Source organism: Leuciscus leuciscus (genome assembly GCF_965113295.1).
Source record: "Leuciscus leuciscus genome assembly, chromosome: 5".
In the NCBI taxonomy this organism is placed as follows: domain Eukaryota; kingdom Metazoa; phylum Chordata; class Actinopteri; order Cypriniformes; family Leuciscidae; genus Leuciscus; species Leuciscus leuciscus.
In genome coordinates, this window is record NC_138729.1 from 29,943,218 (window position 1) to 29,967,141 (window position 23,924).

Consider the following 23,924-nt stretch of genomic DNA (forward strand, 5'->3'; position numbering starts at 1 on the left):
CTCTTTGATTTGATCTGTGGATGTGGCACTGAAATTCCAATGGAATTTACATGTCAAATAAGAGGGCATGTGGAATACATTAGTGGAATGCATATATCAGGGACTTTTTAAAAGTTCTTAAATGTATTAACAAGTTACCTCTTAACAAACTTGTTTTCATTACCGTAAATGTACGCTGTAGGCTTGTGTTCCCTGAACAAGCAAAAAGAGTGAATAATCCTTTATAATTCACCAAAGTGCAATGTGGGGAGCAATATTAAAAGTGGAACTGTGATTGATGTTCCCATGAAGGCTATACTCTTAATTAAAAATGTCAGTTTAAGAAGGCTTTTTGGCACCGTGAAGGTGAATGATGCTGTGCATCCAGACTTGTTGCAAAGAAATTATGTGGCTTTCACGGATAAGGTTTAGCAAGATTCAGTGTCCTACCAAGTCCTATTTGAGATGGAGTTTCTCAAACCACCAAGCAGAGGCTGCATCCGAAACCACATACTCACTGAGTAGGTACTTAATTTCAATAAGTACTTACTTAACGAGCGCTAAAAGAGTAGGTACTTTATAGCCAGGTCTCGTTAAGTATGAATGCGAGCCATACATCATCCGCCATGTTGACATTTTCATGTGACCTACGACGTTATCACAAGCGCAACAACTTAAAAGATATGAGCGACAGGTTTAATTCATCTATCTGTAAATATCTTGATATTGACAAAACTTGCTCATTTTGTGGTCTTGTTGAAGAAACAGCTGCCCATTTATTTTGTGTAAATAACCAATAAATTATGGGTTGATTTAAGTTCTTATATTTTTAACCCACTAATGTGACCCATGGTTTTATCCTTAAATATATCATTTTTTATTAAGAAACCCCCAAATCGTCATCTCTTGAATATGTTGTAAATTTCTTCATTTTATATGCAAAAATGTTCGCCCACAAGCAAAAGTCGCTTAAATCTCCAGTGTTTTCCTCTTTTTCTTGTTGAAATTAACTCTCGTTGTATCCCTCAGGCTTATAAATAGCAAACAAAAAATGCATTTTCTTTATGTATTATGATGAATTATACAAAGATATTTAACCTTGTCATTGTGCTTTTTTCCCCTGTGTATTCTTACATTATGATGTACACAAAACCATAATTATGTTTTCTTTTGTCATTATGATTGTTCATTGTTGAAAGATACAACCATGGTATCTTTCCCTGATCTTTATGCAACTATTAGTTCTGCAATAACCAAATGATATGAGCGACAGGTGCACTAACATCAGTGACTCGACAGCCCTACCTAGAAACAGTTTTCCACAGCGTTTGTAATGTTTGTAGTGTCTATTCAAAGGAGATGGGAAGCTGCGCGAAGATCTCGCCTTTGGAGAAAACTGCTGATTTTACTCGGGGAAATGTAAGCATCTGTAACAATCACGAGGCTGGATGCAAGTGGAAGTAAAGCGTTTTATTTGGCAAAGGGAATAGATGCAGGTCAGGCGGACACAACTCAGATGGAAGGGGATGCAGGGACCTTGGTAGGCAACTTGGTGGTGGTGCTCGGTGATCCAGTGCAGTCAATCCTCTGTGGCAGTGCGCGGTGATTCAGTGCAGAAGTGCGGGAATCCAGACAGACGTCAATCACGAAGACACGAAGATAATCCACAATCCAAACGAACAGCACGGGAACAGGAACAGGATCACACACCGGGGAAACACCACAACGCTCTGACAAAGACAGAGTGAAAACAGAGGGACTAAATAGGGTTAGCTGATCAACTGCAGCTGGCGCGCTGATCAGACACAGCGATCAGCGACCCCGCCCACATGCACACACACAATGCAAGAGGAGACGAAAGGAGACAGTGAATTCATAAACCGTGACAGTACCCCTTCCCCTAGGAGCGCCTCCTGGCGCTCCCAGAGGCACCTACCTGTTGATTGTAATCATCAATAAGGGTGTGATCCAGAATGTCCCTAGCAGGAACCCAACTTCTCTCTGGAATCCGTGTCCCCTCCGTCTCGAGTCCAGAATACGATTGATCGAATACGTAGGTTCCCTGTCTACGAGTCGCGATGGTGGGGGAACCGGGGCCGGCGGATTAAGGGGAGAACGAAAAACTGGTTTAAATTTGGAGACATGAAAGGCGGGGTGAATTCACCTGTACGCCGGAGGAAGTTTGAAGCACTCGTCTGACGTGCTGAACGTGTTCCTGGAGAGAAGATGAAAAAAAAAAAAATCAATATGTCATCCAGGTAAACATATATGAACTGATCAACCATGTCTCTCAGCACGTCATTGACGAGTGCCTGGAAGACCGCTGGGGAGTTGGACAGCCCGAAAGGCATGACCAAGTATTCAAAATGCCCCCTGGGGGTATTGAACGCGGTCTTCCATTCATCACCCTTCCTTATGCGGACCAAATGATAAGCGTTACGTAAATCCAATTTTGTGAAGATGGATGCTCCCTGTAACCGCTCGAAGGCTGAAGACATCAACGGCAAAGGATAAGTATTCTTTACCGTGATGTTGTTCAACCCCCGATAATCAATACACGGTCGCAGAGACCCATCCTTCTTCCCCACAAAAAAGAACCCCGCCCCCGCTGGAGATGAGGAAGGGCGAATGAATTTGGAAGCAAGAGAATCAGAAATATATTTATCCATAGCCTCCCTTTCTGGAACAGAAAGCGAATATAACTTGCCCTTAGGCGGAGACTCACCTGGCACTAAATATATGACACAGTCATAGGGACGATGCGGAGGGAGAGAAGCAGCACGGGACTTACTGAACACCTCCCTCAGGTCCTGGTACTCCTCGGGCACGTTAGATAAATTCACTGACTCCTCCTGAAACACAGAAACAGGTACAGACGAACACGCAGACACTAGACATGACTCATGACACATATTACTCCAAGCAGATACAGAATTGTGACCCCAGTCGACTCTGGGGTTGTGTTGAGCGAGCCAGGGATGGCCAAGTACCATAGGTGCGAGCGGTGAGTCCATGAAGAGAAAAGTTATAGTCTCAGTATGGTTGCCAGATGTAATGAGTGAAATTTCTTGGTTCTCCCACACCGGCGTTCCCCAAAGAGCCGCCTTGCCCGAAAGCAGCATGAGGACAAATGCCACATTAGATTATTCCTGGCTGAATGTTTGTGGCTGTAATGAGAAATGCATAGAGCATCGGGTAAGAAAAGCTCTGCAAAACTCAGGCTCACCTGAATATCCCTCAGGTGTGGGTAGGCGTGGCTCGCGATGAATTTGCGACTCTGGTGGAATGGGCTGAACGGGCGGTGTGGGCGACGCAGTGGGCAGCGCAGTGGGAGCTCTTAGATGTTGTAGCTGTTGGGTGAGTTCGGACACCTGCGTCACAAGAGCTTGGACCGCCCGACCTGTATTGGAGATGCTCTCCTCCTGTTGGTCCATTCTCGCGATGCTGCGAGAGGCAAACTCGTCCCAGTCAATCGAACTTGCTGCATCCATGATTTGGTCAGAGTGTTCTGTAACAATCACGATGCAAGTGCAAGTAAAATGTTTTATTTGGCAAAGGGAATAGATGCAGGTCAGGCGGACACAACTCAGATGTAAGGTGACGCAGGGACCTTGGTAGGCAACTTGGTGGTGGTGCTCGGTGATCCAGTGCAGTCAATCCTCTGTGGCAGTGCGCGGTGATTCAGTCCAGAAGTGCGGGAATCCAGACAGACGTCAATCACGAAGACACGAAGATAATCCACAATCCAAACGAACAGGAACAGGAACACACACCGGGAAAACACCACAACGCTCTGACAAAGACAGAGTGAAAACAGAGGGACTAAATAGGGTTAGCTGATCAACTGCAGCTGGCACGCTGATCAGACACAGCTGCAGCGATCAGTGACCCCGCCCACATGCACACACACACACAATGCAAGACGAGACGAAAGGAGACAGTGAATTCATAAACCGTGACAGCATCACTCCTTAGAAATTAAGATTACCCCAAAATGAATTGCATTGCTAGCCCACCACAGCACAATAATAATGATAAATCTACATTTAGAATCTACATTTACGCATTTGGCAGACGCTTTTATCCAAAGCGACTTACATTGCATTATCCTATACATTTATACATAGGTATGTGCAATCCCCTGGGATCAAACCCACAACCTTGCGTTGTTAACGCAGTGCTCTTACCACTGAGCTACAGGAAAGCTAAATGCTGACCAATACTTAATATTACTTCGTAGGACATAGCTATGCACGACTACACTAGATAATTGCAGTGAACACATCACAATTTTCAGTCAAGCAATGAATTAATGCATTATTTAATACAATTTATTATATTAATTATCTCAACACAGCAGTTCTCATTCTTCAGCTTTATTCTGATGAATCAGCTGACCACCGTTCCCACCGTCTCTGCTGTCCATCATGTTCCTCATTGCTGCAGTCAGACTGGGATCTGATTATGGATGGGAAAGGGACATCGAGGCTATCCTTGCCTGAGAGCACCGTCTCCCTCATCACCTCATACAGAGAGTCTGTACTGTGTAGGATTACAAATTTAAGAATATGTTTAAGATCTGCTGATCCTACTTCCTTACATAACATCACATAAAAAACTAAGGTGAACTATACTGTATTGGGCATTCCAGGTGAACATGAGGGCATCCATTTACTGATTAGATTTAACAGTTTCCTTTGAAGGGGTTTTGTTAGTCTTTGATCTTTCTACTAAGAGTTGAACTATGTGTGAATGTTTACCTAGTCTTAGTTCTTGTGACCATGTGTTGTTTATACAATTTGGGGGGTACCATTATCTCAGTTGGGGGTAATTGCCTTTATTGTCTTTAGATGATTAGATTCAGTAGTCATCCCTAAAGACTGTGTGTAAGTTCAGCACCTTTAAGGACAGCCCACTGAAATGCCTATAAAGAAACCATGTAGAGTTCCCTTAGTTAGATAATGTTGGAAGTACTGCAGCCACGTACAGCGGAGTTCTCAATAAAGAATAACTTCTGTTGAACGCGATCCCAACTGTCTCCTGGTCTTGCGTCGAAGAAAGAAAACTTTCCAACAACTGAACCTGTGAGACTCGTCTCAACAGCAAACACTCCCATGAGAGAAGCATAGTAGAGCGAGCCTTTGCTGATAACAAGCTGGTGCTCTATTTTCTTCACAGCCAGAGGTGAGCCATGCCTTTGTGCCTGAGGTTGTTGCGTGCTGCGCTGTGCTTCACAATCTGAGGCAATAAGGGCAGGTGGAGTGATGGAGGGTCTCGTAAGGACAGGTGGAGAGATGGAGGGTCTAGTAAGGGCAGGTGGAGTGATGGAGGGTCTCGTACGGGCTGGTGGAGTGATGGAGGGTCTAGTAAGGGCAGGTGGAGTGATGGAGGGTCTCATAAGGACAGGTGGAGAGATGGAGGGTCTAGTAAGGACAGGTGGAGTGATGGAGGGTCTCGTAAGGGCTGGTGGAGTGATGGAGGGTCTCGTAAGGACAGATGGAGAGATGGAGGGTCTAGTAAGGGCCGGTGGAGTTATGGAGGGTCTCGTAAGGGGAGGTGGAGTGATGGAGGGTATCGTACGGGCCGGTGGAGAGATGGAGGGTCTAGTAAGGGCAGGTGGAGTGATGGAGGGTCTCGTAAGGGCAGGTGGAGTGATGGAGATTCTCGTAAGGGCTGGTGGAGTGATGGAGGATCTCGTAAGGATAGGTGGAGAGATGGAGGGTCTAGTAAGGACAGGTGGAGTGATGGAGGGTCTCGTAAGGGCCGGTGGAGTGATGGAGGGTCTCGTAAGGACAGGTGGAGAGATGGAGGGTCTAGTAAGGACAGGTGGAGTGATGGAGGGTCTCGTAAGGGCTGGTGGAGTGATGGAGAGTCTCGTAAGGACAGGTGGAGTGATGGAGGGTCTCGTACGGGCCGGTGGAGTGATGGAGGGTCTCGTAAGGGGAGGTGGAGTGATGGAGGGTATCGTACGGGCCGGTGGAGTGATGGAGGGTCTAGTAAGGGCAGGTGGAGTGATGGAGGGTCTCGTAAGGGCAGGTGGAGTGATGGAGAGTCTCGTAAGGGCGGGTGGAGTGATGGAGGATCTCGTAAGGACAGGTGGAGAGATGGAGGGTCTAGTAAGGACAGGTGGAGTGATGGAGAGTCTCGTAAGGACAGGTGGAGACATGGAGGGTCTAGTAAGGGCCAGTGGAGTGATGGAGGGTCTCGTAAGGGCCGGTGGAGTGATGGAGGGTCTCATAAGGACAGGTGGAGAGATGGAGGGTCTAGTAAGAGCCGGTGGAGTGATGGAGGGTCTCGTAAGGACAGGTGGAGTGATGGAGGGTCTCATAAGGGGAGGTGGAGTGATGGAGGGTCTCGTAAGGACAGGTGGAGTGATGGAGGGTCTCGTAAGGGGAGGTGGAGTGATGGAGGGTCTCGTAAGGGGAGGTGGAGTGATGGAGGGTCTCATCCATGGCACCATTTTCCAGGATTCAGCTCTGGTCTCCTCATCCTCAGTGATGATGATATACCAGTCTGCAGAAATTTCAGAATCCTACAAAAATGCACAAAACATAATAAAAAAACAGACATGTTAACAGCACAATGTCTCTTTCTGTATTACAAGTAACAAAATTATCTTTATTTTTATTTTAGGTTTTCCTTTTCCCCTCCACAAATGCCGCAGTCACCCTGCCTTGCATCCTCTGCTCCACCACAAAATCTCTCCAGCAGATGCACAGAAATCAAGAATCAGAAAAGTGCTGTAATAACTCTGTAATAACTCAACTTAAACTCAATAACTAAACTTAAACTCAAATTAAAATAAACTACAACTTAAGATTTAAATAGATTTTTTTCATTCATTTCTGTAGTATACTCACTCAAAGCCTTCATGAGCCACTCTCCACCAGATAAACACACGTGTTCATCTGTTCCTGTAACATCCAGACAAGATTCACGTTACCTAGGGCTATGTGATTTATGAGCTCAATAAACATTTACATGTTGAGGTTGATGCTGATGTGTTAACTCACTTTTTATTCAACATAAATGTTCCTCAATTTATCAACAATACCAATGGACAAAAAAAATAGATAACATATGTTTAGTTATTTTATGTAGATTTGTTTATCATGTAATATAAGCAGTGTTGACAACAATAAATTCTCCTACACAATAGGACACATACTCACATCACTCACTCAGATGTCTATTTCATGTTGTGATGTTGTGATGTGCTCATCTGTGATACTTATAGACGATTTTCCTGTCAGATGTTAATAGACATTTAAAATAAGCGTCTTTAAGATGTATACGTTTATGTAAATCCAATTTAGAGACGTACGTGTGCTTACTGGAGCTCCCCTATACATAAAAAAAACTTGTTTTTACAGCAAAATCACAACTATACTGTACTGTCTAACATCTTTACACCTTCAACAGTTCAACAGTTTACAGTAGTTCAACACATGCGATTTTAACACAAGGAACAATGTTTACTCACATTTGAAAACACCCGCGTCGCTGATCTCCGTGATGTTCGATTATCCTCGCCCGTGGCCTCCTGGGATAGAAAAGTATCGTGTAGGTTTCGGACATACGACTCCTTTCACGTAGGCTACTGTTTTCTCCTACTATATAGTAAAGTAGGAATATTCGGACGCACTATTAGTATACGCACATCCGTATCTCACGAGAATTAGTACGTCACCCAGGTAATTCTCGCCCACTCTTTTATGGATACTAAGGATTCGGACATACTTATTCGCTCGCCTACTGCTTTTCCCCAACTATAAAGTAAGGAAGTATGCGGTTTCGGACACAGCCATAGTTTGTTGGCTGCTTTCACTCTGCTGAATGAAAATTAGTGTCCTTGCTGGACAAACAAATTACATGATCAGCTCTGCCAAAGCTTTTAAAGGGTAACTAAACCCTAAAACTATTTTTTTTAGTTATTGATCTGTAAGACTGGGGCTTTATTAGTGCTTTTCATTGATTCGAGTACATTTTCTGACATTTGGGTACAAATTACCACTGATCTGTCTCCAGCTTCAGTGCCATGGCCTGCTTTACTCCACAACCATAAACTCGAGCCAAGTCAAACCATTAAAGTAATTAAGTGTATGTTAGCTTGATGAGCACTTGACAAACTTTGAATGGGCTATGCCTGTGATATTGACATGTTTTCTATTTTAGTACAGAAAAAGAACTGGACTGGACTTCAAGCTGGCCACACTCGCAGACTTTGTTACTTTGATTGTCATTTAAGCACTGGACTTAATATTATAAAACATATCATAGTTATCAAGTATCCTTAATAAAGGGTTAGTTCACCCAAAAATGAAAATTCTGTTATTAATTACTCACCCTCATGTCATTCCAAACCCATAAGACTTTCGTTCATCTTCTGAACACAAATGAAGACATTTTTGGTGAAATCTAAGAGATTTCTGTCCCTCCATTGACAGCCTATACGCAAACTACCACGTTTCAAGAAGTTCAGAGAGAGATCGTATAACTAATCCAAATAGAAAAAAAGTTACTTTAAAATGCACCAATATTTCATAATATTACAGTTTTTTTTGTTCAAGTAAATGCAGCCTTGGTGAGCATCAGAGATAAGAAACATTTAAAAAAATCTTACCAACCTCAAACTTTTTAATGCAACTGTATATAATTACTTCAACATAACATTATAATGTTGCTATGTTTTTATTAAACTGTTCGACAAATGTCCATTGGAAATTCTTCAAAATGCACCCAAGGCAGTTTGTTATGTGACTTTATAATAAAACATTTTAAAACTTGAAAATTAAAGTTTTAAAGTAACATGGGAATTTACCAACTGTAATAATTATATTTGTATAGAAATTTTTTTTAATGAAATGTTACATGTGTGTTACTAACCCTTACCTAAATAAATAGCCAGTAATCAAAGCATGCATAAAACATCCACACAGTTTAGGTAGAGTAAAAAAATTAGACCTTGCAATTGCAAGTGTGATTGTAAACTGTATGATTATTTTAAACCGAATTAACTTGATGTTCCTTGGTATCTGGACTTATTTCAGTAAGGACATTTGAAAATCTGTTAAACTATTCATTCAGGGTGAAATACGATACAAATGGGCCGGTGTCCGGCACATCAATCTTCCCCAGCCCAGCGAGTGCTTGAAGTGTGTACAGAGCAATGTAAGGCAGCATTGCTTTTGTTTCAGGGTGATTAACACACTCAAGCACCCACGTAGAAATGGGCCTGGCAGCTCGATCGCGCCAGGTCTAGACACGGTGAAAATGACCTGATTGTGACTGTCTGCGATAGATACAGTGCCAAAAAGAAGAGAAGAGGAGTGTGTGTGTGTGTGTGTGTGTGTGTGTGTGTATATATATATATATATATATATATGAAGAGTTCAGATGCAAAAGCCTCTAAGTGCCATCTGAAATTTTCTTCTAGAATGATCATTTTTATCAAGCTTGTATATTTAAGTTCAATAATTTCACTTAAATGGCAATGCAAATGACCTATTAATTGTCATTTAAGTGAAATTACTTAACTTAAATATACAAGCTTTATAAAAATGATCATTCTAGAAGAAAATTTCAGATGGCACTTAGAGGCTTTTGCATCTGAACTCTTCATATATAGACTAAACAATCATGAACACAGTGACGGGGTAAAATAGGCTGCATGGGGAACCAGGTAAAATTCTTGCCAGAAAATTGATCAGGGCCGGCCCTGAATGTGAGACTTTTTTACATTCTCAATCTCACTGTCATAATGGCCTAATTAACCCGGGATTCACCTTATCAATTGTCTTCTTCATTTACTGGGATGGGCAATGAGGTCCCAAAGATGTAATCCCAGTGTCTGAAGTAGGGGGCGAAGTTCCCTTTAAAGTGCTGATGGTGAGCCAGGTGGTGCGGAGCCCCACCAAAGCATGGCAGCAACCGGTGCACTGCCCAAGGAAAGTCATATCCACAGTGGTCCTCCACTGCCATCCAGGTGTTAACCAGATGGAAAAGGATTTCGCTAACAGGGTGGCAGCCCACCAGCATGGCACTGATAAATGCAAGGGTTTGTAGAGACAGCAGTTCAGAAATACTGGAGTCTTGAGCTGCCAGAGCAAAAGTGTCCCTGTTCAGATGGTGAATGCGGTGGATGTTCTGGTACAGCCAGGGAATTCTGGGGAAAAATTCATACATTTGTTTTAGTTTGAGATATATATTATTGTGTGTTATAAAATGTTATTTAATTTATGCTGAATCTACAAGTGGAGAAAATAAGTAGAGTGAGATATATCATAATGACATCAACAGATTATAAAAGATGAATGGAGGAGAGTGATTTTTTCCCCAATATTTTCTATTTAGCTGCACATGATCTTTGTTCCTTATATTTGTAATTTTAAATGTAATAAAAAGAAGTTGGCACATCACAGCTCCATAAATAGAACAATTATTTATTGCATGTTCTCCTGTAGAACATGTTTTGTTTTTGTTTTTTATGGTTGAGCGCACCCTCATAGAGCTTTTTGTTTGCTGGATGTGCACAGTTTTGTCTAATTATACAAAGTTATGTCATGAAACTCTAGAATCTAGAGTCTAGATAACTCAATCTGTTTGAGATCACATCATTCTCTATAGGGCACAGCTGATTGGTTCCTGCTGTATAAACAGCCAATGAGTTTGCTACTCAACATTCAAACACTTGGGGCCCTTTTTTAACTATCTAAGCACATGGTCTAAAGCGCACGGTGCAAGTGCACGTAGGGCGTGTCCGAATCCACTTTGATGGGAAAAATGTTTGGCGCCCAGCTCATGGTCTTAAAGGGTTGTCCCTATTCTCTTAAAGGAGTAGTTCACTTTAAAATGAAAATTACCCCATAATTTACTCACTCTCAAGCCATCATAGGAGTATATGACTTTCTTCTTTCAGACGAATACAATTGGAATTATATTTATAAATGTCCTGGCTCTTCCAAGCTTGATAATGGCAGTGAATTGCAACCAACAGTTTGTAGCTCAAAAACTCCAAACGGCTCCGGGGTGTTAATAAAGGCCTTCTGAAGCAAAGTGATGAGTTTGTGTAGGAAAAATATTCATATTTAACACGTAAAATTCAAGTTTCCGCTAATGCGCAACTTGTGACGTCGGACGTGGCGTATAGTGCGTCATGGCGTAGCGTAAATATCCGCAGTACGTCGCATTGCGCTTTACGCTTAAAGTCCCCATGAACCGGAAGTTTCAAATTACTTTTCTCCAGTGTTGTGACGTATTTCCAAGTGAAACAGAATATTGAACAGAGGGCAGAGTTTTACTTTAGCGCTCCTCCTCTCCACCTCTGCTCATAGCAGACTAACGGTTTGAGGGGAGTGGTTAAGCGCAGGGGTGGTAAAAGTACTCAAAAGTTATACTCAAGTAAAAGTAGATATTCATAAATAAAAAATGACTCCAGTAAAAGTAGAAAGTCCTCCATTCAAACATCACTTGAGTAAAAGTACAAAAGTATCCGATTTAAAAAATACTTAAGTACCGAAAGTAAAAAGTAAATATTCAAAATTTAAATATAAATGTAAATATAAATAATTAAGCAGATTGTTTTGGGAGTGATATGCAATGTTTTAATTGAACAAATGATGAGATTAGATACTGCAATTAAGAATTTGTTAGATTTGCAATCAAGAGACAATGAAGCACCTTAACGCAGTAGCCTATAGGGGTTGAACTTGCAATAGACATGTTCCATATAACGTTAGTCAATATGAAATCATTTAGCTAACAATAGTAACATCATTAACGTCAACTCACCTAAATATGTTTTCTCAGATTTGAGAGTGAAGTTTTGAATACTGAAATTGCATTCACCCGTGGCAGGCAAAGAAGACATTTTAGCCGATAAGAATCTCCCTTGACTTCAGTGAATTCGACTATTTCCATGAGATATGGCCATGGGTGATCCCTATCGGGAATCTCGGGATCATTGCTGGCAGCAATAGCTGCAGCTTCATCTGTTTCATCAGTTATCTTCCACTTTGCAATGACAAACTAACTGACTGCTGCGAGAGCATAGGCTATGCCGGCAAAGAGCTCGTGGCCTCGCGCGTTCTTTTTTTCAAAAGAAAACCAAGTTTTTCATTGGTTTGGAAAGCCAGTGTAATAAATACTTGGGAGTGGGCATGGGGAAATGTATCGGAGTAAAAAGTAAACTTTGTCTTTCATATTGTAGTGGAGTAAGAGTGAAAGTAGATGCAAATAAATCATACTCAAGTAAAGTACAGATCCCCGAAAAAAATACTTAAGTAAAGTAACAAAGTATTTTTACTTCGTTACCACCACTGGTTAAGCGTTTTCAACACAAGCCGTCAAACTGACGTCATCAGAACCAGACCGGAAGTAACTTTTCAGATTTTGATTAAAGATTACCACGGCAAACAATTTTTTTCTGTGTATTAACTTGCATGGATTAATTGTTCCCCACAAGACTAGTAATATGCGCTAACAAAGTAAATAGGATCAATTTTGATTTCATGTCGACTTTAAGTCAGATCCGTATGTTTGTTTGGCAGGAATGTAGTTATTTTACTTTATCAAGTTTTAAATATGAAATTTTTCATCAAACTCATGGTTTGCCTCAGAACACCTATATTAATCCCCCCCCCCCCCCCTTTTTTTGGGGGGGGGGGGGGGTTGCAGAACGTTCCACTAATGTTCCCTTGATGTTCTATTAAACTGATTTCATCTTATTTATTTTAGATATTCTCCCGCGTCCCATAGTGGTATAAGCGGCATGGAACATAAATTAATGTTAATAATCAGAAGGATATAAACATGTTTTTTTTTTTAACTATTGTTTAATCAATGGAAATAATCCAAGCACATAAACCATCATATGGAGGATTAAATACGTTTTTTTTTTTAAATAATCAATTTTATTTTTACCCATTAATATGTTAGATTTCGTAATTTTTATCACTGTACCACAGTAACAGATTTTATGTTAAGCGTATTCAACACAATACGGATTTTTTTTAAATATATATATTTTTCACAAACATTACAAAATTAATAACAATTATGTGACTACAGGATAACATTACATTAATTCTATATGAAATAAAACATCCAGATAAAAAGTTAAGACTGACCAGTGAATGTTTGTTTGGTTATAATGTATTTATGAATATATTGAAACTGAAAATACGTATGAATATGTATTATGAATGAATTTATTATGATGATATTTATATGAATAAAGAATGAGAGGAAGAACCTGAACATTTAGAAAATATTATTCCAAGAAATGTACAGCATTTGTACTGGCTCGTCTATCTGCAAGCTGTGAGTGGAGGGAGGGGAGTGATTTGTTCAGCTCTGTGTTTTTCTGAATGTTACTTCATGTGTTTACCTGTATTGTTTTGACCAATGCTGCATATCTGTGTTTTGCAGTGTTCATTGTCAAACTTATTATTTAATTAATTTTTATTTTTTTTATTTTTTTAAATGCTATTTTTATTTATATGAAAAAAAAAGGATTAATTGTATTTTATTGAGAAAATATTTTAGTTTGTCATGTATATTTTTTTATTAGATCAGATAAAATTTTAAGCTGGCATATGTCATGGTGTTACAATGTGCCCCTCACATGTTACAGCGTTCATACTATGGGGCATGTTGTCACATTTAACTTTCATTCTTCCAGGGTAAATAAAGAAAAAAGTGTATACACAATGAACGAAACAAAGCCAAATATTTGTACCAGACATGTGTAAAATTAATGTGGAATAATAATTTAACAAAATACTGAACCCTAGTTTACACAAACTGAGAAAGTCATAACCTATTTAATAGCCAAATAGCGAGAACAGAATTTAAAACTTTGTCACTCCAATTGTGCAATGAGGAAGCTCCACATGCTGAGATCAGAGAGATGTGTCCTGCTTACTTGTGAATGGTATAATGAAACATGAAGAACAGCGTATCGAAGATGAGCATGCATGAGACACATTCCCTGAATGCTTGAAATGAGGACGGTGCTCTCTCCGTGAAATGCGTGCGCCGTACCGACAGAAACAACGCGGTTAACGGTAAAACGCCAACCATGTATTTCCATAAAATCCGAGAAGCACATCGAAACCACTGATACAAGCCAACAGCTTCACTGCGTATCCTGTACTTCTGAATCCACCCCACGTGTGTACTGAACACATCCAGAAGCAAGAAGGGAGCAGAGAAGATGAGATGAGTGCTGAAAGCTGCGCACACGCTCCAGTGGGGTGACATGAGGAGAACATGACGTTCCTTATACATGAAATCCCAGATACACTGCAGCAATGAGTCGCCTCCGAAAACAAGTAAGACGAGAGCAATCATTCTTGTGAACTAGCCTACTGTTGTTTTTGCATAATCGCCAAAGGCAGCAACAGCAGGGCGATGATGTCTGAACCGCTCTCACTGGACAGTATGAAGAGTATAGTCACTTAATTCTGAGGCGGGGTGATGCTCTCCTCCCACCATCGCAACTTTACCAACTCAAAAACAAGATCACTCCATCTCTTTGTACACCGAGTTTAAATTTGTAAAAAATGACAATTAACACAATAAAAATAAGAGTTCCGTGCTGTCTTCTGATAGGCCATTCCCGCCCTGTTAAAATCTATTTAACAATTGACACATGTCATCTGGAAGAACAGACCGCATTAAAAAGAGCTCTGCATCCAATTAAAAAAGGTGATTTAAATGTAGGCTACTTGATTTTTTACTGTTGATTACTTATTTAAGAATACATTTATTAAAACTTACTTTAACCCTCTACTGCACGGTGTTGCCATATGGCAACATACCCTTTCTTTGGACATTTCTTGAAATTTGAAAATAAATATGAGCTCTGATTGGTCTTAAATTCATGGTAGAACCTGGTGGTAAAAAATGATATGATTTGATGACATCACATGACACTACACACCCTTGCACTGTCATTCTTTTCACACACTTTTGATGACTCCAGTAGCTGAAGAAGTGCTCGTGAATATGTGAAGATTTTCCTCAATTTTTCATATTTCTTCAGAATTTAAAAATTACATAAAGCATCTGGGATAAGTTCTAATCTTTTTTCAATCATTGTCACATTGTTTTGATACTACTATTACCTTTTTATTCAATAAAATAGGTATGTTGCCATTGCCATATGGCAACATTGTGCGGTAATGGAACAATATTTTGCCCATGCTAATGCAGAGTAGCTTTGTATGAATGACAATGTATGGATGCACTGATATAGTTGGATGGTTGTATTCTACTCATATATTTATATATATTTGTATATATTTATAAAGTAAAGTAAAGTAAATACGCTTATTTTGTTTAGAAAATGAAGCCGCCAGTGTTCTATGGCAAGGCTGAGAGGAGGGCTGAAATGTACAGGGTACAAGTGGTTATACCATCTCATGAAAGTGAGGATGAGCTAGGGATCAGTGATGAGGAGTATGAGAGGCAGGCAGAATTAGGCCTAGTAGACTCAGAGGATGAAGAGACAGGTTGTTACGAAACTGCTCCGAGACTCAAAGAGGAGATCCAAATGCAGCTTTATTGTATGGGGCAATCCAAAGACGTAATCCAATGTACAGGCAAGGGTCATACACAGATTGTCAGTCCAAACAAACAAACAAACAAACAAAACAAAACAGGCAGGGACCAGAGGCAAGAGAGTAATCCAGGGAACAGGGCAAGATATCCAAAAACCAAGAGACAAGAAAACCAAGAGAATGCTCAGAAATGCTCAGAAATGCAGTGTAACACTAAAACAAGACTTCGCGGTGAGTGCATGAATATGGTATAAATAGACTTGAGACTAACAGGGGGTATGGGACACAGGTGAATGCAATCAGTGATAATGAGGTACAGGTGACTGTGATGAGTGATCAGAGATGAGTCCGGGCAGTGAGTATGGGAAATGTAGTCTGAGAGTGAACGTGAGTGTCTGATGTGGAGTGCCCTCTGGTGGCTCTCAAGGGCACTCCAGCTGGTGACCGTTACACAGGTATCTATTCCGGTATGTTCAACATTCAGGTTACATGTCGTCCTTTGCACAGTGTTGAGCTGATGTTGGGAAAGGTGTAAAGTAGATCAAGAATTTGATGTTTTTGTCATTCCAAAATCTGTATGGTGAACAAAAAATAACCACATACACAAGTCGCTGTGCAGTCCCCATGCACATGTGCACGCACGCACGCACACACACACACACACACACACACACACACACACACACACACACACACACACACACACACACACACACACACACACACACACACACACACACACACACACACACACACACACACACACACACACATATGCAAAGACACAAACACATGCATGTTCTATCATCTATGAATTTCATGTCATTTTGGGAGAAAACACATCAGGCTGTTCCATTGTCGCACAATGTTGCCATATGGCAACGCACCCAAAAGTACCCCCCCAAAAAAAATTTAAAATAAAAAAAGATGAATATGTTAATTTGAGTCTATTTTATATATAAAAGAACACTGTAACATTTTTTTCCATGATTGCATAATAATGCGTGCAGTAGAGGGTTAAATATGGAATATCATCCCTGAATTGATTTTTGAAAAGTTGGGGGAGGTTTTGAATTTTTTAAGCTAGAATTTTGATGTAGCCTAAATAAGGTTCCGATAAAGCTTTCTTGTTTTCATAAAGGTTTTTTTTTTAATGGATGCTCATTTTTAGCTTATAACTTGCACAGTTGTAGGCCCATATGTTTAAAAACAAGTCCTCATTTTACAGAAACTGCTAAGATAATGGTATAATATTGGTGAGACTATATTATATAAGAATAAAGGACATCTAATTACAGCACATTCCTTACTTATTATAAGATCCCTGTAACTGCTAAAGAGTTTGCAATAGTATTTGATGCTATTAGTGGCCTTATTCAACTCTTATCAGGTCAATATATCAATATATCCTCCAAGTCTATCTCTCTATATTTACTAATCAGTTAGGCTTAAGTATTAATTAATACAGACAATACGTTAACGGTGTAAAGATTACAGATAAAAAATAATAATAACTTTTATATAAAAGCATTGCAGAATTATTTCAATGTATTACCAGATTGAATGGAAAGAAGTCTGGGCCCGTATTCATAAAGATTCTAAGAATCCTCTCAGAAAACTCTTAATTTAGCTTAAAAACTTTTGGAGTCTTAGCTTAAGAGCAATTCAGGACCGATCTGAGAGCAACTCTGAGTAAGGAACATGGTAAGGAAAAGACAAAAACTTTCATCTTAGTAAGGAGGCGGGGTTGACCCCATTGCTATGTATGACACAATCTTTTGACGACTGTGATTGGTTGGTTGTCCAAGAAGGGGAAAAAAAGTGATTTTAAGTATAGGGTCTATTCTAAGCCTTCACTTTGAAATTACATGCGTAATTTTTCCTATTTGACCGTTCTCACACACACAAACACATTATATATGTGTATATAAATCCTTTTTTTTTATTTACCATGCTGTTAATTTCCTATAAGGTATTTGATTGGCTTAGAATGATAAAAATTGTTCCACTCTTTCCAATTACACTGATTGCTGGCATGTCTATTTAAAGTGGTGGTTTGAATGTTGGTTTTAATGTATCAAACAAGGAATTTTCCCAGTTGCCAAATATCGTAATGTAGTGATTACTTTCATTTCTGGCGCTATGGCATTTCTGTGCTGTGTTGGAGATGTTAGCGTGTCTCTAATAAGATCAGTCACAAACATGATCCCTGCACGATCTAATCTATAGCGTCTTATTAACTCACTGTCATCCATTGTCTGCAACACATTTCTTCTCCCTCTTCGTCTTTCTGCCATTTTCTCCTCTGCTCAAGAAACTCTTAAGCCTCTTAAAAGTCCTCGTCCGTGCTCCTAACAATTTTGACCTTAAGACCTCTTTTAAGGGTTAATATGCTTTCTGAATTACTTTTTTCTTTACTAGGATTTTTTTCTTTAATTTTAAGAGTAAACGCCCACATTTCTACGAATTTTCTTAGAATTTTGTCACTAGGAGCTACTCTTTGCATTAAGATTCTTTATGAATACGGGCCCTGGGCCCGTATTCATAAAGATTCTAAGAATCCTCTCAGAAAACTCTTAATTTAGCTTAAAAACTTTTACGTAGGAGTCTTAGCTTAAGAGCAATTCGGGACTGATCTGAGAGCAACTCTGAGTAAGAAAAAGACAAAAACTTTCATCTTAGTAAGGAGGCGGGGTTGACCCCGTTGCTATGTATGACACAATCTTTTGACGACTGTGATTGGTTGGTTGTCCAAGAAGGGGAAAAAAAGTGATTTTAAGTATAGGGTCTATTCTAAGCCTTCACTTTGAAATTACATGCGTAATTTTTCCTATTTGACCGTTCTCACACACACACACTCACACACACACACATTATATATGTGTATATAAATCCTTTTTATTTTTATTTACCATGCTGTTAATTTCCTATAAGGTATTTGCTTGGCTTAGAATGATAAAAATTGTTCCAATCTTTCCAATTACACTGATTGCTGGCATGTCTATTTAAGTGGTGGTTTGAATGTTGGTTTTAATGTATCAAACATGGAATTTTCCCAGTTGCCAAATATCGTAATGTAGTGATTACTTTCATTTCTGGCGCTATGGCATTTGCGCTGTATCTGAAATATTAGCGTGTCTCTAATAAGATCAGTCACAAACATGATCCCTGCACGATCTAATCTATAGCGTCTTATTAACTCACTGTTATTCATTGTCTGCAACACATTTCTTCTCCCTCTACGTCTTTCTGCCATTTTCTCCTCTGCTAAAGAAACTCTTAAGCCTCTTAAAAGTCCTCGTCCGTGCTCCTAACAATTTTGACCTTAAGACCTCTTTTAAGGGTTAAGATGCTTTCTGAATAACTTTTTTCTTTACTAGGATTTTTTCTTTAATTTTAAGAGTAAACGCCCACATTTGTAAGAATTTTCTTAGAATTTTGTCACTAGGAGCTACTCTTTGCATTAAGATTCTTTATGAATACGGGCCCTGGGCCCGTATTCATAAAGATTCTAAGAATCCTCTAAGAAAACTCTTAATTTAGCTTAAAAACTTTTACGTAGGAGTCTTAGCTTAAAAGCGATTCAGGGACGATCTGAGAGCAACTCTGAGTAAGGAAAAGACAAAAACTTTCATCTTAGTAAGGAGGCGGGGTTGACCCCGTTGCTATGTATGACACAATCTTTTGAAGACTGTGATTGGTTGGTTGTCCAAGAAGGAAAAAAAAGTGATTTTAAGTATAGGGTCTATTCTAAGCCTTCACTTTGAAATTACATGCATAATTATTCCTATTTGATCGTTCTCTCACACACACACACACACACACACACACGCTATAAATGTGTATATAAATCCTTTTTTTTTATTTACCATGCCGTTAATTTCCTATAAGGTATTTGATTGGCTTAGAATGATACAAATTGTTCCACTCTTTCCAATTACACTGATTGCTGGCATGTCTATTTAAGTGGTGGTTTGAATGTTGGTTTTAATGTATCAAACATGGAATTTGCCAAATATCGTAATGTAGTGATTACTTTCATTTCTGGCGCTATGGCATTTCTGTGCTGTATCGGAGATGTTAGCGTGTCTCTAATAAGATCAGTCACAAACATGATCCCTGCACGATCTAATCTATAGCGTCTTATTAACTCACTGTCATCCATTGACTACAACACATTTCTTCTCCCTCTTCGTCTTTCTGCCATTTTCTCCTCTGCTAAAGAAACTCTTAAGCCTCTTAAAAGTCCTCGTCCGTGCTCCTAACAATTTTGACCTTAAGACCTCTTTTAAGGGTTAAGATGCTTTCTGAATTACTTTTTTCTTTACTAGGATTTTTTCTTTAATTTTAAGAGTAAACGCCCACATTTCTAAGAATTTTCTTCGAATTTTGTCACTAGGAGCTACTCTTTGCATTAAGATTCTTTATGAATACGGGCCCTGGAGTTTACAGGCTACATAAATACTGTGTCACCAATAAAGTTAAAGTTACATATAAAGTTATTCTTTTGATTTACCCAGTGAAACAATAGGCTCAAGATTTTTTAGAGACATGGAGACTTTGTATCTTTTGTAACATAGAGGAATAATCCATAAAACATTTATTTTATGAATGTGTATTTACCCATTATTTTTTTGAATATAATATTTTTAACTCACAAAATTAAAGATTCGGTTATCTGATAAAGATATTTTTTTATAAGAGTTTGGAGCAAAATTTGGTGATTAATTTAATAATTATGTATGGAAAATACTGTAACGAATGGCCTTAATCAAAATGACCTAAGCTGTGTCCCAATGCGAAGGCTGCATCCTCCGAAGGCCGTATTTGAAGGCCGATTGGCCGTATTTGAAGGCCGATTGCGTCACAGCGGCGTGACGAAGAGTCTGTCCCAAAAATACCTCTCAATGCACCCTCGTGGACTCGCGCCATGGGCCCTATAAGTCTGCACTACATGACGTCACCAAAGTGTGGACTCTGAGGAAGTCCACAAGTCCGGAGTGTGCCATTTGGGACAGGGCCTTTGTCGCGCTGCGATGACGCAACCGGCCTTCGAATACGGCCTTCCAAGGATGCAGAATTGAATTGGGACAGCCTTCATCGCGCCGCGGTGACGCAATCGGCCTTCAAATGCGACCTTCCAAGGGTGCAGCCTTTGAATTGGGACGTCCTTCGGCCCTGTCCCAAATGGCACACTCCGGACTTGTGGACTTCCAAGCCGGAAATAACGGTCTGGTTGTTGTTGGACACGAGAAATCACATTTTTGCGCTCCGACGTCTTATCTCCATGTCAACTACACAGCATAATTTTACAGTTCTATATTTTGATATTGTGCATGCCACCTGGGCATTAGACAATAGATACATCATGCTTATTTAAATGATGTATACAGTTGTACATAATAATACATAATGTTCCATTTGAACTAAGATTACAATTTTAACACATAATGAAAATGTGCATGAGTTTCAGATAAATTTACAGGTTTCAATATTCATACTATGTTTACATATGACTCAGTAAAGCCCTGACATTCGGTTCTATTTATTTAATTAATCATAATGTGATCGTATTATTCAACGCATTCTTATTATGTTTGAGACATCAACCACTGGTCGATGACCATGTTTGTATAAACTGTAGGTAACAACTGGTAAAATGTACATCTAGGTCATAAAAAATGTAATATTTTCTTCTCAGCCATGTCAACAATTATCCGTGAGCGAAATCTCCTCCCATCCGTTGTCTGATTGGCCTTTCGCAAGGATTCCTGGGTAGTTAAAGTGTGTGGAGCCTGCATCTATTCGGGCTTCGCGGAAGACCGCTTCAAGGGTACAAAGGGTACCCTTGAAGGGTTGCTGAGCACACTTCAGAGCGTTAAAATGCTGAATGGGATGGCCTACGGACTTGTAGACTCGGCGAGCATGCGCAATTTAAGTCCACGAGACCGAAAGTCCACATGAAGTGGGACAGGGCCATAAATGGATCCTTAGCGGCCTATCCTACCCCATAAGTCACTGCGTGTTAAGCAGGACGTTTGAGCTTCCTCAAGAACCAATGAGGTTCATTCTTGTGTGTTATGCAGCACGTTTGAGCTTCCTCAAGAACCAATGAGGTTCATTCTTGTGTGTTATGCAGCAAGTTTGAGCTTCCTCAAGAACCAATGAGGTTCATTCTTGTGTGTTATGCAGCACGTTTGAGCTTCCTCAAGAACCAATGAGGTTCATTCTTGTGTGTTATGCAGCAAGTTTGAGCTTCCTCAAGAACCAATGAGGTTCATTCTTGTGTGTTATGCAGCACGTTTGAGCTTCCTCAAGAACCAATGAGGTTCATTCTTGTGTGTTATGCAGCACATTTGAGCTTCCTCAAGAACCAATGAGGTTCATTCTTGTGTGTTATGCAGCAAGTTTGAGCTTCCTCAAGAACCAATGAGGTTCATTCTTGTGTGTTATGCAGCACGTTTGAGCTTCCTCAAGAACCAATGAGGTTCATTCTTGTGTGTTATGCAGCACATTTGAGCTACTTCAAGAACCAATGAGGTTCATTCTTGTGTGTTATGCAGCACGTTTGAGCTTCCTCAAGAACCAATGAGGTTCATTCTTGTGTGTTATGCAGCACATTTGAGCTTCCTCAAGAACCAATGAGGTTCATTCTTGTGTGTTATGCAGCACGTTTGAGCTTCCTCAAGAACCAATGAGGTTCATTCTTGTGTGTTATGCAGCACGTTTGAGCTTCCTCAAGAACCAATGAGGTTGTGGTAAACAGAAGCTCAAGTATGTTCGCTTGACGTGCGAGGGATTCTTAATGGAAGGATTCCACTTAATAAATTTGCTTAACATTATACACAAAATACACAAAGTAACAGGGAATTCCGTGTCTTATTGAACATTAAAGGGATACTTCAGGATTTAGCATTAAGCTTTGTATTAGTAGAAAACCTGTAGTATTTTCGAATTACCGTGCTTTCCACCCTCATATCCCCCTGAGATGAGAGATATATGTATTTTTTTGTCTGGAAAAAATCCTCCGATGACGCAAAAATCGTCATTTTGCCTCATCGGAGGATTTTCTGGCCAGAGGCTAAAGACTACAGCCAGTAGGAGGGGCTGTCCCGCATGTTCTCAACCCGCCCATAGGGTGGGATCTCACTCACAGAATGTACACATAGTATCAGCCATCTTTCTTTGGAAGCTAAGCTAGCAGGCTCTTGCTCTGTGGAGAAAGCTGAGTAGTAGGAGAAAGCTGAGTAGTAGGGGTTACCATCCTCTTTTCCCGGACATGTCCGGCCATCGAGATCGTCCAAAATGTCCGTGAGTCGCCATTCATTGTTTACATGCACACCTTTTGTTTCAATCTAACTGAATTCATCCGATTGGTGAATCTGAATGTAGTGTTTACATGAACGCTAAACAAGTGATCGGCTGATGTGTGTTTTAACATTGCTAAGAAAATTCCTCCGTGAGCACTCGCGTAACGTTAGCTACGGGTGGGCCTGGGCCCACCCACCTGTCAGTCAGGCCCATCCAGTCAGTGGCCTCACAAGGTAGCCTAAGGAGGGAATTCTGTTGCGATTATCACAATTAATGTTTCTTGATTCTTGTCTGGTTGTCATGGTTGTCATGGTGATGACGAAATGCCCGCGTAGCGCATTTCGCAGTCAGATTGCGAACAGCCCATCCCCCCTTCACAACAACGAGCACATTTCACATAGGGACACTGAAGTGTAGCTAAGTATGTTAAACTAAAATGAAACAGCGCAACTTACTAAAGTTCGTGTTCATGCTCGCATTTGAAAGAGAATTGATTGAATCGTTGGACTATAACAAAATCATTGCAGTGTTCAACTCTAAGCCCCGTCATCTGCTTTTATAAGCTAGTCATCAAAAGTAAGCCAATATCAAGCGTAGCGTTAGTTCTGGCAGGTCACGTTAGTCAAGCTCGCATCAGCTGACCCTCAGCTGATCCACATCTACCTATAGTAATAGGACACCTATCACCATATACATATATAAGCTCCTTCAGTATTAACAGCAGCAGCTATCGCGTTTCTCAGGAGCTAATTACCCGCCTCCATCCCCAGCTCCTCCTCTCGCCCTGTCAGGATTTGACATTCTGATTCCCCTTGAATCAGAATAATTATCGAATAATGTTATACTTTAAAATCTTGAATTAAATATATTTGCAAATTTTCATGTTGGTTCTGTTCTGTTTACCCCAAGGGGGATTATTGCTGCTCTCCCTGCTCTTATCCATGCTAGGCTGCATGGATGCGCAGGGAGTTCGCGCCCAGAACGGAACCATACCGCCAATCCATCAAACTGTATGCTTATTGTCAATCATATTTGACGGTAGTGGTCCTGACAGAACTACGTTTACTATGC

At 40.1% G+C, this 23,924-nt stretch overlaps 1 protein-coding gene and 1 long non-coding RNA gene across 12 annotated transcripts in view; one reads left to right on the plus strand and one right to left on the minus strand.

Annotated features, from left to right (window-relative positions):
* The window catches only part of LOC309498361, a 205,525-nt gene extending 182,717 nt beyond the window's left edge, over window positions 1-22,808 (plus strand). The window contains exon 3 of the long non-coding RNA XR_014205926.1: window positions 22,740-22,808. This is a non-coding gene — a long non-coding RNA (uncharacterized lncRNA). The remainder of the gene's footprint in view (window positions 1-22,739) is intronic.
* ch25hl3 (cholesterol 25-hydroxylase like 3) lies at window positions 1,219-14,439 on the minus strand. Of its 11 annotated transcripts, XR_014205908.1 has the most exons (5): window positions 13,904-14,439; window positions 9,765-10,144; window positions 6,840-7,522; window positions 4,390-6,511; window positions 3,503-3,772 (listed from the first exon to the last, which is right to left on the minus strand). XR_014205908.1 is itself a non-coding variant. In XM_082169050.1 (4 exons), the coding sequence occupies exons 1-2, from the start codon at window positions 14,329-14,331 to the stop codon at window positions 9,769-9,771; spliced, it is 804 nt and encodes a 267-aa protein (XP_082025176.1). In that variant the 5' UTR covers window positions 14,332-14,439; the 3' UTR covers window positions 1,254-1,709; window positions 3,731-3,772; window positions 9,765-9,768. The 11 variants fall into 11 exon arrangements, 6 of the variants coding, with proteins under 6 accessions (XP_082025172.1, XP_082025173.1, XP_082025177.1 ...); XM_082169050.1 differs by lacking the exons at window positions 4,390-6,511; window positions 6,840-7,522 and adding an exon at window positions 1,254-1,709 and having other exon boundaries at window positions 3,731-3,772; XR_014205909.1 differs by lacking the exons at window positions 9,765-10,144; window positions 13,904-14,439 and having other exon boundaries at window positions 4,390-4,521; window positions 4,967-6,511; window positions 6,840-7,508.
* Window positions 22,809-23,924: the final 1,116 nt, after the last annotated feature.